The sequence below is a fragment of the Dreissena polymorpha genome, chromosome 9 (genome assembly GCF_020536995.1).
Source record: "Dreissena polymorpha isolate Duluth1 chromosome 9, UMN_Dpol_1.0, whole genome shotgun sequence".
In the NCBI taxonomy this organism is placed as follows: domain Eukaryota; kingdom Metazoa; phylum Mollusca; class Bivalvia; order Myida; family Dreissenidae; genus Dreissena; species Dreissena polymorpha.
In genome coordinates, this window is record NC_068363.1 from 62,531,458 (window position 1) to 62,545,522 (window position 14,065).

At 37.1% G+C, this 14,065-nt stretch overlaps 1 protein-coding gene across 2 annotated transcripts in view; it reads right to left on the bottom strand.

The window, feature by feature from the left end:
- LOC127845223 (zinc finger protein 236-like) overlaps nt 1-14,065 on the bottom strand; it is a 53,275-nt gene that overhangs the window by 38,605 nt on the left and 605 nt on the right. For both annotated transcript variants that reach the window (XM_052376022.1, XM_052376023.1), the window contains exons 2-9: nt 12,221-12,342; nt 11,744-11,941; nt 10,652-10,861; nt 9,050-9,349; nt 6,482-6,618; nt 2,233-2,360; nt 1,725-1,885; nt 1,206-1,331 (exon numbers count right to left, since the gene is read on the bottom strand). In XM_052376022.1, the coding sequence (XP_052231982.1) occupies nt 1,206-1,331; nt 1,725-1,885; nt 2,233-2,360; nt 6,482-6,618; nt 9,050-9,349; nt 10,652-10,861; nt 11,744-11,941; nt 12,221-12,342 (1,382 nt within the window). The remainder of the gene's footprint in view (nt 1-1,205; nt 1,332-1,724; nt 1,886-2,232; nt 2,361-6,481; nt 6,619-9,049; nt 9,350-10,651; nt 10,862-11,743; nt 11,942-12,220; nt 12,343-14,065) is intronic.

Below are 14,065 nucleotides of genomic sequence, written 5' to 3' on the forward strand. Positions count from 1 at the left end.
TTAGATGTGCGTTGAGACTGCCTTAACTTACCAGTTGGGTGTGGACCCTGCTTAGATGTGTGTTGAGACTGCCTTCACTTACCAGTTGGACGTGGACCCTGCTTAGATGTGCGTTGAGACTGCCACCACTTACCAGTTGGACGTAGACCCTGCTTAGATGTGCTTTGAGACTGTCTCCACTTACCAGTTGGACATGGACCCTGCTAAGATGTACGTTGAGACTGCCTCAACTTACCCGTTGGGTGTGGATGTTGCTTAGATGTGTGTTGAGACTGTCTCCACTTACCAGTTGGGTGTGGACCCTGCTTGGATGTGCGTTGAGACTGCCTCCACTTACCAGTTGAGTGTGGACCCTGCTTAGATGTGTGTTGAGACTGCCTTCACTTACCAGTTGGGTGTGGACCCTGCTTAGATGTGCGCTGAGACTGCCTCCACTTACCAGTTGGGTGTGGACCCTGCTTAGATGTGCATTGAGACTGCCTCCACTTACCAGTTGGGTGTGGATCCTGCTTGGATGTGCTTTGAGACTGCCTTCACTTACCAGTTGGGTGTGGACCCTGCTTAGATGTGTGTTGAGACTGTCTCCACTTACCAGTTGGGTGTGGACCCTGCTTAGATGTGCGTTGAGACTGCCTCCACTTACCAGTTGGGTGTGGACCCTGCTTAGATGTGCGTTGAGACTTCCTCTACTTACCAGTTGGGTGTGGACCCTGCTTAGATGTGTGTTGAGACTGCCTTCACTTACCAGTTGGGTGTGGACCCTGCTTGGATGTGCTTTGAGACTGCCTTCACTTACCAGATGGGTGTGGACCCTGCTTAGATGTGTGTTGAGACTGTCTCCACTTACCAGTTGGGTGTGGACCCTGCTAAGATGTGCGTTGAGACTTCCTCCACTTACCAGTTGGACGTCGACCCTGCTTAGATGTGCGTTGAGACTGCCTCCACTTACCAGTTGGACGTGGACCCTGCTTAGATGTGCTTTGAGACTGTCTCCACTTACCAGTTGGACATGGACCCTGCTAAGATGTACGTTGAGACTGCCTCAACTTACCAGTTGGGTGTGGACCTTGCTTAGATGTGTGTTGAGACTGCCTCAACTTACCAGTTGGGTGTGGACCCTGCTTAGATGTGCTTTCAGACTGCCTTCACTTACCAGTGGGGGTGTGGACCCTGCTTAGATGTGCGTTCAGACTGCCTCAACTTACCAGTTGGGTGTGGACCCTGCTTAGATGTGCGTTCAGACTGCCCAGTTTCTTGAACATGCAGGAGCACTCTGAACACTTGTACACAGACACGTTCACATCAGTCTGCTCTGACAGGGTGTGAACACGCTGCAACGGAACAAAACATCCGTTAAGACCACCCAAACAATCATGGCAGTATATCGAATTAATAATTGAAAGATTTAAAATGTGATAACTGATGGGTTTGTTTTTTACCAAATACTACTTTCTGCAGCTTTTGAAAGATATATCTACAGTCAATTAAAATGATTTATATACTGATGAATTGTTTTTAATCAGAACATTACGATTGCCCTCATTTTTATTTCTTAATAGTTGTATGGTTTCCTTATTTTCAACACAATACTTGCTGTATCAGAATAATTGTTATTTTTAAAAATACACAAAAAACTTTATGAATAAACTGGTTGTCAAACCTTTTCCCTACAAAAAAGGACCTATAAGCCAAAACACTGTTCAACTGTGAACAGAAAACGTTACCTTGATATGGGCTCTGAGGTTGCCTTTCTGTGCGAAGCCCTGGTCACAGAACTGGCAGGTGTGCGGTTTCTTGTCTGTGTGTCTACCCAGGATGTGAAGCTGCAGTGCCCCTTTCTGATTGAAGGCCTTCGAGCAGATATGGCACTTGAACGGGCGGTCACCTGCAATGTGAACACGAAATTGAACAAGCTGTGTCATGCAAAATAAAAATAAGATTACTTACATATAAGCCCAGCTCTGGATAAACTGTGCTCAATGCATAAAGTATTTTCCTAGATTAGCCTCAGCACACTGCACAGGCTTATCTGGGACAAAAGTTTACGCTATGCATTAGGCCCCATTTTTCCAGAACATGGCTCATATTTATTGCACATTTTGGGTTCAATAATCACATAAATTACCTCATGTGAAGTAACATTAATTTTAAAGTATTTAAGTTGACTGATGAAATATGCCGTCTCTCAGAAATCAAGGCCTATGACATTATGAAAGCCTTCCATGCCAGTACCTGTGTGTACGCGGACATGCCTGGTGAGCTGACTGGGTTTCTGAAACACCTTGTTGCAGTGTTGACACTTGTGAGAGTAGCCAGTGCGGTCCACATTCTTCTTGTACGTCTTATGGGACAGAGAGAGCCTGCAGAATATTAGAGTGGCGCTCTGGGAATACTGACCTTAATGCATGTGCAAAGTGTTGTCCTTGATTAGCCAGTGCAGTTTGCACAGGCTAATAAGGGACGACACTTTCTGCCTAAGAAGAAACTTCCTTTAAACGAAAACACCATACAAGTGGAAAAAGTTTCAATGATAAGCCTATGTGGACTGCAAAAATTGCTATAACCATTAAACATAGTCATGAAAATACACAGTAACACATCAATTGCTGCACATGATATCTTTATCATGAAAAAAAGCTAAATGTATTCCATTAGGGCTGAAATGTGACAATTTACTGTGATGATTAAATAAAATCATCGATACTTTCAGTGTTGTTAAGGCTTAATGAATGTGCGCAGTGCTCCAGATAACATGCGTAAAGGCGTAAAAACGAATTAAATTTCTAAAATAACGATTTAGATTTGAAATCTTTGCGTAAAGTTACGCATTGAAAAAATAAAACACGAATTCGAAATTTTCGAACGTGCGTAAAACTTCCAGTAGCAAATTATATACGGTAAACAACATTGTGTACATACCGGTCTTACTGTCGTTGTGACGTCACCATCTATGTATAGAATGCAAACAAATCATCTAGGTTCTGACTCGCCTAGGCGCTCAATTAAAACTACAACTTTAAGTCAACGTCACTCAAGCGTTTGTTGTGAGGAAGAGCCACACCTTAGAAAGGCCGAAAGGCCAAACGGTCTTGATTCTGTTCACCTAGTATTGCAGGCGAGTCATTACTTTTATTGTACCTTTTTAATTACACTTATCGTAATTTTTATACACAAGTACCCAGGGGTGGCGAAATCTCAAAAAACTATACTTGTCCACGGACAACCATTTAGGAAATTTAACTTGTCCGTTGCTGAACTACACTTGTCCGTTAATGTTTATATAAATTATTAACGCATTTATTGATTAATGTAAAACAATGTGGAATATACCAAAACGAGTATGATTTGCTAGTTTTGTTTATAGTTTTATTTCAATAGTACATTCATTATAGCAGTATATTATAAACAATATAAAGACTTTCTAATACTTTTAATCTTGCAAAGGTAGTGTTATTAAAACATGTGTTGAACATAAGTACATCTTTATCTTAACAAATTAAACTAGTTCAATATGTCGACCTCATCAGACTGAGGCTTTGCGCCGCTACTGGTAGCAATTTGATTATCATCAACTGGTAACCATTGAATATCTGTGAGCCAAGTTTCTTGAAGAGTTCTGGTGCGTTTAATAGATCATATTTTTTATCATAATCTTTCTTAGTTTTTTTTGGGAGGTGGACTGCTCAAAGCTTCGGGTTTCTTCTCCATTGTTGAAGATTAAAAAAAAAAAGTTCCATCTTTACCATTAAAGTCGTCTTAAATAACAAGGTAGACTGTGTTTTGATTATCTTACTTTGATACTTTTTATTTCCCAATCTCTTGCACGACGGTCACATTACATTCACCTCTGTGTTGGGCTCAGAACGGACTATTGTTTTGAAAGTGTCTCATTCATGTCATGATCATTCCAAGCGTTCATCATTGAGGTTACAGTATACTAAACAATCTCTTGCACGACGGTTACATTGCATTAACTGCATTAAAGAAAACCATCTCATACCATGATATCTTATATCAGTCTTAATTAATTATTATAAAATTGATATGGTTTTTTTTATGTTAAGAAACCAACATACATAAATACGTCGAAGCAATGCCTAACGTCACTCAATAAAAAATATGTACAATTGTTTACATTTGTGAAGTGCGTGGAATGATTACATCTGTGTAAATGGGCAATAAAATAGTTCCAAAGAGTTGCATTAAAACTCACAAGTTTCTGCAAGATTTATCGTACATTTAAAAGTCATATTTCTTAATTAAATGCATGCGATCTTAAATATCCACTCACATATACATTGCATGCGTTTGTTCGGTTTTAGCTATTTGGTAGACAAAATGGCGTGCTGAGCCTTATGCAGAGTTGTATGTGAGAGCAAGGAACGACAACTCTGCGTGGAGATTTATTTCCATCTGATTGTAAAAAAAAAGAAACCAGTCTGTACACTGTCTAACAGTCTGGCCGAATGTTTAAAATGCGGCATGCTCCTGATCTCTTATCGAATAAAGGAGATCACTGCGCAGGAGAGTGCCCGTATTTTAGCTTGATTGCTCCGCATATAGCACTGACAATGTAATCGCATGTCAACATCCGGTTTTGTAAAACTTAATTTAAATTACGGCTTTAATACAATGTATTTTTTTCATTTGTATACCTGGACCCGACTTTTAAAAAACTTGTTGTCCACTGACAACTTAATTGAAAAAAATCAGTTGCCCAGACAAGCAAATGTATGACTCGGGCAACTCGGACATTTGATTTCGCCACCCCTGGTACCGGTAATATACTGTATACCTATTCAAAATGTCATTAAACTTAAATGTTAAATATAGTTTAAATGTAGTTTTGGATATGACTTTAACGGCGACCAAAACGCCATTATGACCTTAGCCGAATTGTCAGTGACCGCTTCACATTAAAAAAATCAAAATGGCCGACCAAAGCGGTGTATCGAAGCGTGGAAGTCAAAAGTCCACGCTGCATGCATTCTTTCAATTAGATTCAAATACCCTAACCCTATGGTTTCGTCAATAATTGATGAACTTATAAGCTCTCGCGAAGCTGTCCGATTATGGGAAAGCAAGAAACGGAGAAGGAAAGCCAGGCTTTTCCAAGACTATGAACCAAAATGTTGAATTGTTGATGTGTCAAAAACAATGAATAAAAAATTATTTGGTAATATATTGTTAAGAATTAATTTTATAAATAGGGGGTAAAATAAGATTTAATCTTTAAAATAGGGAGTAAATAAGAATTTGACCAATTTTTTATCTGGAGCTCTGAATGTGTGTAAAGTGTTCTCCAATATAAGCCTTTGCAGTATGCGCATGCTCATCAGGAAAGACACTCTACTTTTCCTCTTGGCCGACCCACAGAGGCATAGTCTGAAGAAACATTTGATCAATTCTAACTAGATCTTTAATTGTTGTTTGGTTTATTCCTATCAGTTATAACTTGATCTGCCATTGTTGTTTGGTGTGTTCCTATTATTTCTTTACTTGATCTTCAATTGTTGTTTTGTGTGTTCCTATTAATTTTTACTTGATCTTCAATTGTTGTTTTGTGTGTTCCTATTAATTCTTACTTGATCTTCTATTATTGTTTGGTGTTTTCCACTCACATCTTACTTGATCTGAAAGTTTTTTTGGTGTGTTTCTATCAATTCTTACTTGATCTTCAATTGTTGTTTGGTGTTTTCCTTTCAATTCTTACTTGATCTTTAAGAGTAGTTTGGTGTAATCCTATCTTACTTGATCTTTAAGTTTTGTTTGGTGTGTTCCTATCAATTCTTACTTGATCTGTTAGTGTTGTTTGGTGTGTTCTAAACAAATCTTACTTGGTCTTCAAGTGTTGTTTGATTTGTTCCTATCAAATCTTACTTGATCTTCAAGTGTTGTTTGGTGTATTCTTATGAAATCTTACTTGATCTTTAAGTTTTGTTTGGTGTGTTCCTATCAAATCTTACTTGATCTGTAAGTGTTGTTTGGTGTGTTTCTATTAATTGTTACTTGATCTGTAAGTGTTGTTTGGTGTGTTCTTATCAAATCTTACTTGATCTTCAAGTGTTGTTTGGTGTGTTCTTATCAAATCTTACTTGATCTTCAAGTTTTGTTTGATTTGTTCCTATCAAATCTTACTTGATCTTCAAGTGTTGTTTGGTGTGTTCTTATCAAATCTTACTTGATCTTCAAGTGTTGTTTGGTGTGTTCCTATCAAATCTTAATTGATCTTCAAGTGTTGTTTGGTGTGTTCCTATCAATTCTTACTTGATCTTCAAGTGTTGTTTGGTGTGTTTCTATCAAATCTTACTTGATCTTCAAGTGTTGTTTAGTGTGTTCCTATTAAATCTTACTTGATCTTCAAGTGTTGTTTGGTGTGTTCCTATCCATTCTTTTTTTTATCTTTAAGTGTTATTTTGTGTTCCTATCAAATCTTACTTGATCTTCAAGTGTTATTTGGTGTGTTCCTATCAAATCTTACTTTATCTTCAAGTGTTGTTTGGTGTGTTCTTTGAGCTCCTGTCTGCTGTAGTACTGGGCACTGCACGTCTTGCAAGGGTACATACGTGTGCCCTCTCGCTCCTCCCGATGTTCAACCATGTGACGGTCCAGGTGGATCTGAATACACAGTAAATGGGGACCACATTATATTGTTGAAAAGGGGAAAAAACACAAGCTCTATAATCTTTTAAGCTATAAATACCTTCATTTAGAATAGTATAGTTAATTGTCTAACTCAAAACTTGGATTACAAGTTCATCATTTTTAACAGTAAAAGATTCCAGCTTTTTGAGCATTTTAAAGATATCAAAGACATTAATACTGGCCCTACTTATGAATCATACTTCTGTTAGTCTCAAGCATTCTCAGACTTTTGAGGCGATAATTATGTATGAAATCAAAAAGGTTCAAACTCTGTTATATTCTAACATATGTCAATGTGGCTTGAGGATAAGGTGACTGATAAGTAAAAGGGCAGGTCCTGTGTTTGATCCCAAATCTTGAAGCATACTGAAAATCTCCCTCAAAGACATCAAGTAGTGTTTCTATTTGAAAACAGACATACGAAGCACTCAATAAGCCTTTTGATTTTGAAATAATCAAGCTAACATTTAAAACAAAAGGGCCTAAAGAGATAAAAAGGAATGACCTGTTCTTTGCAGCCCAAGTTATCAATATAAAAAATGTTCTAACCAAGTTTCATGAAGAATGAACAACAAATGGCCCCATGGCGATAATGTTTTTCAACAGACTGGAACCATTTTGAACTCGTTCAAGATATTATTGGGACAAATCTTCTGAAAAAGTTTCATGAAGATCCAACAATAAATGTGGCCTCTACAGTGTTAACAAGGCAAATATTCATTACGCACAACGGAAGACAGACAATTGACAAAAGGTGATCACAAAAGTTCACCATGAGCAAAAAATATTATGCTCATAAAGATTGTCACCATGTGTGAGGATCAGCAAGTGTCATTCAGATTGAACTAAAAATGTGACTAAAAGTATTCACAATGTTCTACTATAAACAACTGTGGTAGTGCGGTTTACGCAAGTGAACCGGTCACGGGACGGTTACGAGTTATGTAACTGTGTGAGCACTTATGTAATACGGAAATATTTATCGAGTCTAATTAAAGAACGCTTATTTCTAACACACTTACTGGTTGTAATTCAATTAACTAAAGGCGTCAATTCAGATACACCTGAATACACTCGAAGAATTAATCTATAAGTGAAAACCAAAGCAGCTTTAATGAAAATAACTTACTTTAATCTAAAGAATCTATGCATTGTTAAAAATGAACAAATACAGCAAATAACTTAATGAATGTAAAAAGAAGTTCACAATCTGTCAAAAAAAACTGATATAAATATTAGTTAGTGTTAGTTTAGAAGTTGCTTCAAAAATTTTGTTTATAAAATAAGTTTAACTTAATCTAAAGAACACCATATGGAGAGTGGAAAACTCCAGTGACTCAAATGTAAACAAGAGCTGTCATAGGACAGCGCGCTCGACTATTGGAGTGCTTGACAGTATAACGTAAGCCATCATGGGAAAATTGTTCATATTAAATAATTTATAAGACGATCTTTAAAAAATAAAAAAGGAAAAAATAAAAAAAATTTTTTTGGGGGGGGGAGGCGGGTTGAGAGGGCGTATAATGTGGGTGTGGTCATTTATTAGACGATCTTTCAAAAAATAAAAAAGGGACAAAATAAAAAAAAATTGGGGGTGGTAGGGGCGGGGGGGGGGGGGGGTAGGGGGGTATAATGTTGGGTGTGGTAATTTATTAGATGATATTAAACAAAAAAAAATGGGGGGTAGGGGGTGAGAGGGGGGTATAATGTGGGGTGGGGTAATTAATTAGATTATGTTTAAAAAAAAATGGTGGGGTGGGGGTTGAGGGGGGGAAGGGATTCTGGACAGGGGCGTGGGGTATTGTTTGACGGCAAATGTTGACGCCATACAATGGACAAAAGGCGATCACAAAAGCTCACCATGAGCACAGCTTAGTACTGGTTCTAGACATCATATCCGGCGGCCCATTGCCCAGATGCGACCATAGGTGCAGATGAGAAACTAGGAAACAGATCCAATAGAATGGGCCTTGAGATTTTATATTAGCCTTATGCTTATAAAATGCAGCTAGCATTGATAACATACAAGTACTTGGTCCACATAGGAAACCCACTCAAGAGTATCTCTGTAAGCCTACAACGTTTTATGCAATCAAGCTCATATTCACCAATATCCATTTTTACAAACAATTAAACCATCCATCCTCATGCTAAAATTAATAGGTTTAAGCCTTCCACTTGGAAAATAGAGCTTAATGCATTTCTGCACAGGCAAATCAGGGACAACACTTTCCACCAATAATGGATTTTTGTTCAGAAGAAACTTCTTTTAAACAAAAAATATATAAAAGTGGAAAATGTTGTCAGTGATTTGCCAGTGCAATCTGGTACGACTTTTTATGCACATGAATTAAGCCCCATTTTCACAGAGCGTGGAAAAATAAATATAAAATGTCCCCAATACCTGGGTTGCAAACTCATCTCCACACTCCGTACACATCAGACTCTCCTCCTTCTCATGAAGCATGATGTGGGCCTTGAGACTCGCCACCCGCTGGAACTTCTTCCCGCATTCCGGGCAGGTGGGTTTGTCTCCCTCCTCCACGTGGGTGGCCAGGTGCAGTTTCAGGTTGTCCGCGATGTTGAACGTGGCGGGGCAGTTGAAGCAGCGGAATGGTTTGTCATCGTTATGGGTCTTCATGTGACGCAGGTACTGGTTCCACTTCTCAATCTTACAGTCACAGATGTCACATGTGTAGGGACCCTGAGCAAAAAAAGGATTTTTTTTGGCAAGTATAGGGAAAACAGGGATTAATGTATGTGTGTTAAGTGTCGTCTCATAATAGCCTGTGCAGTTTGCACTTGCTTATCAGGAATGACACTTTCTGCCTAAATTTATTTTTTACTTAAAAGAGATTTCCTTAAAACAAAAGATACAATACAAGTGGAAAGTTTTGTCTTTGTTTCACATGTACAAATTGAACAGGCTAATCTCTTAAGACACTTGATTTAAATGCATTAAAACCCTTTTTCCAAGAACAAAGCTCATTAAAACTACAAGTCAAGAGGTTTAGCGGAATTTCATATTTGTAATATAAAATCCTATTAAACTATAAATCACAGACAAAAAGTATGTTTTTGCAAATGTCTGTGCAATAACTACCCTATTAAATATGAGATTATTACCTACTTTGGCAAAATGCCAATTTTAGGTTTCAATTGTTTATATTACCATAGCAACCCCAATTTAAGTCTTAAATAAAAACTTGAAAAAACTTTAATATTCCCCATATGGATCTCCATCCACATACTGAAATCCATCAACCTAGTAAAAACACTGTTTGAGTTGTCGAAGGATCCAGATTATTGTTGTCACGTATTATTGTAACCAAGGCAACACTTGAAATAATGTGCATACCCTGCATATGACTACCTATCTACAAACTGAGTTTCATCAACTAAGCTAAAGTACATTTTGAGGTATCGCAGGATTCAGATTTAATAATCTTGTATCTTGTATCAAGGATTGAGTGTTAAACTATCGCATCGCCATAACCCTTAAAGTTTATCTATGTGATACCACAGTTTCTTGCTCAACCATTGTTACACATTAACAGTCAACTCACACAGACACGGCTGTTATTGTTCACTTTTTGAAATGGGGCTCTTTTTGTCTAATTTTGGGAGAAAATAACATGAGTTTAAGCAAACATTTGCAAATGAAAAATTCTGGTTCAGAGCTTTTCTCCTTCTTAGTGAACGTATTTTTTTCCACCCACAAATTTGAGAGTTTGCAACAAATTCTTCACAATTTACAGAAGTTTGTGACTCAAATTGTTACAATTTAAGACAGTTTGTGACTAACCTGTTTCAAATGTTAAATCATTTGCAACTCATTTTTCACAACATTAGGGGGGCTAGGGCTGCTTCACAAAATGGAAAAAAGCCCTGGGGTTGAGATTACTTTAAAAAAAATAATCTTAAGATGAAACAACTTTTCTGAAGGGAAGACATCCATAAGAACATCTCTATGTAAGAGGAAAAACACAGACACACAAGTTGGCACCTTTCCAATAGGAGGCTGCAGATCGTCCATGGGGTCCCTGTGTGCGGGTGCGGCCGTCCCCATGAGCTGTTGCTGCTGTTGCTGCATCTCGCCATCAGACTGTGGCTGGAGGGCCTGCACATGCTCCAGGACGTACTGGACATTACCCTGGGGATCGATGTTCTCCTGCTGCTCTATCAGCGCTATCTGACCACCTGCAAACTGAACCACCTGTCGGAAGAGTATATAGTACTGGTATACACTGCAAGTGAATGGTGTTGATTTTAAAAATATCTAAATTCCAATCAGGATTCACCAGAACTGTTTGCTTTTCAAACTGAGCCTCACTCTGGGGAAAAGGGAATAAATGCATGTGCTAAGACATCTTAGATAAACCAGTGCAACTGCACAGCCTTCACCACAGAGAAGACCATTTCCACTTTTGTGTTGTTTTTTTGTTTTAAAGGACGTCTCTTCTTATCCAGTTTAGGCTGACAATGTCATCCCTTATTGGTCTGTGTGAACCAGGACTACAGGTCACGCACAAACATACAACCCTGTTTTCCCGAAGCTTGGCTTAAAATATGTACAGCAAAGTAAAGGACAATTTGTAAAAACAGTTTTGATATTGAAAGAGAGAGGGTAAGCTTCAAGAAAGAGAAATCACACAGACGGGAGACGCATTTGTGAATTATATTACCAAATGACCTCTCACTTTGCTTTTAGACAAACTGACATGGGAATAGATACAAGACATTTCACCTCAAGAGCTAAAGACATCAATTTAAACATTTTTGTGTTTTATAATAGTGACTTAAAATAATTTAGACTTGATTTTAAATTCAAATTACACATTCTGCACAGAGTTGTTGTTTTAAACTTGATGGAAAAAACAAATGCATGGGTGAAAATGCAGAATTTAGAAATTACTTAAATCAGTTTGTCAAAATACTGAATGTATAGTTATAAATGAAGTTTATAAAGGATAAAATGTTTAAAATGTAATAAAATAAGATTAAGCATTTGAACGTTTTATCCATGCAAATGCACCCCCCCCCCCCCAACAAAAAACAAAACAAAATCTCTCCATACAGTTTGAAACTAGATGTATACCTGTGCATATCCCTCTATGCCTGTCCCAGAAACCAAAGTGGGCGTGGCAAGGTGGATGATAGACGTCCCATCACTGCTCTGTAGCATAGGGATTGAGCCATCCAGTATCTGGATACCGTGAGGGAATGCATCCGTGATGTAGATGTTCTGAGATTGGTCTGTAAACTGAACTAGCGGGGCCATAGTGCCTTCAGATACCTTCATGTGTGAAACAAACAATGATGAATCTTTAAGGGCTGGAAAGGACTGTTACAAAACCTCAATTGATATTTATTAACTAACTTCAGAAAAATATTTAACTTAACCTCTGAATTTTGAAGTAATGAAATACACCTCAAACTTAATAAGAACCTATGGCTAATAGCAAATAATCAATATAATGTACCCTCAATATTTGTATACATTATCACGTGTATTTTTCTAAATTTCTTGCTTCTTTACAAAACCTACATAAATGTATTGCTTTATAACACATGCCTGTATGTATGTTCCTGATGAAACTCCGACATCCTGCAGCTGTAAAATTGAAGTCCCCACATCGGAAGCACTGTGTGAGGAATCAACCTGGCCAATACTCGAGGTAATGAACTGGGCAAATGCTGAAAGTTTCAGGGAAGGTACACATATAGGCAATATAAAACTATTTGTTATGTATCTGGTGAATGTTTGGGTCATAGTTTGAATTCGGTCACTAATGAAATAAATTGTATAATAGTTATAAAATAAAATATATCATTTACCATCCAAGCTTAATTTTCAAAGTTTTAGTCTCTGACTTGCTGTCCAATAAATGCACTTTATGACAATTGCATCGCAAAGCTATAAAGCAATGCTAAAATTTACAAATGGCAAAAAAGTGTGATCAACACCAATAAATACATCCACATGGGAGTTATGATCTTTTCCGAGACCCCACTCCCAGAATGTTAAAACTTCAACATGAACTAGAATTGGTGAAAAGAAGCTTGGAGATGAAATTTATGTTTGTCAAGTTTATTGTTTTTAATTGCACTGGCAACCAGAAAACTTCAGCACCCAAGATATAAACTTAAAGGGATCTTTTCACGGTTTGGTAAATTGACAAAATTGAAAAAAGTTGTTTCAGATTCGCAAATTTTGGGTTTAGTTATGCTATTTGTGAGGAAACAGTATTACTGAACATTTGCCATGTTCTAATATAGCCATTATATGCATCTTTTGACGATTTAAAAACCTAAAAATTATAAAGCGTTGCTACGCGAAACGATTGAATAATTTGGAGAGTTCTGTTGTTGTCGTTTAAATTTGTTGACCTACGAAGATTGCTTATATAATGTATAAAATACGCAACTTATGTATGATTGGCGGGATAGCTCAGTTGGCTTATGCGTTTTTACTTCAGGATTCCGGGGGTCACTGGTTCGAGCCCTGCTACGGGCTACTTTGTTTTCCTTTTTTAAATTTAATTTTTGATTTTTTACTGGAGCTTTTAAAATTTAATGTTTACATTTATCAATATAAAGCATTTAATGACAAACTTCAAAACATGCCAAAATCTGTGAAAAGGCCCCTTTAAACTTCAGCACTCAAGATATAATTTAAACTATAAATTTGTTCAGCCAAGATCAAAGTATTACATATGACATTGGTGGCTAATCAACATGATACATTGGTATATGGTCTTTTTATAGTATTTTACTTTGTTTCATCTTGATTTTAATTTGCAAAAGGATAATTAACATTTTATGTTTCTTACAAGTCACCTAAACACATGTTTAAAAGAACTGGCAGTAATACTTAATAAGGCTCGATATTGACATTCCGTCAATAGTTCATTAAGTAAATCTTTAAAAAAGCAGAAACAGACATTATATTTGTGTAAGTGGCATTAACGAAAATTGTGGGTATATGTTGTATTAACAAATATACGTTAATACACCCAATATTGTACATCTTTTAAAACACAAAAATCATGGTCAAGCAGTTTTTTTCACACATGATAATACGACACTTGTTGCAGGCAAACCAAAATATTTTCTTATTTCCTTAGTGTAGATTATTTTAACAAATGCTAGAATTTATTCATTATTCTAATGAGCCTATTGGCGTATATTCATTATTCGAATGAGCCTATTGGCCGGATGTTTCTCCGGCATTTTATTGACTGTTGACAATGTCAAAAACGCCCATAAATCTAATTGAAAGTGTTCCATAATATAGATATAACTTATATATTGCACATTAATTGCATTACAGGGCTTTCTTTCTAACTGTGAAAAGCTATGAATGTTACACTGTATGCATATCTTAAGTTATGAAACGGAAATTCAACTGGCAGTAGAC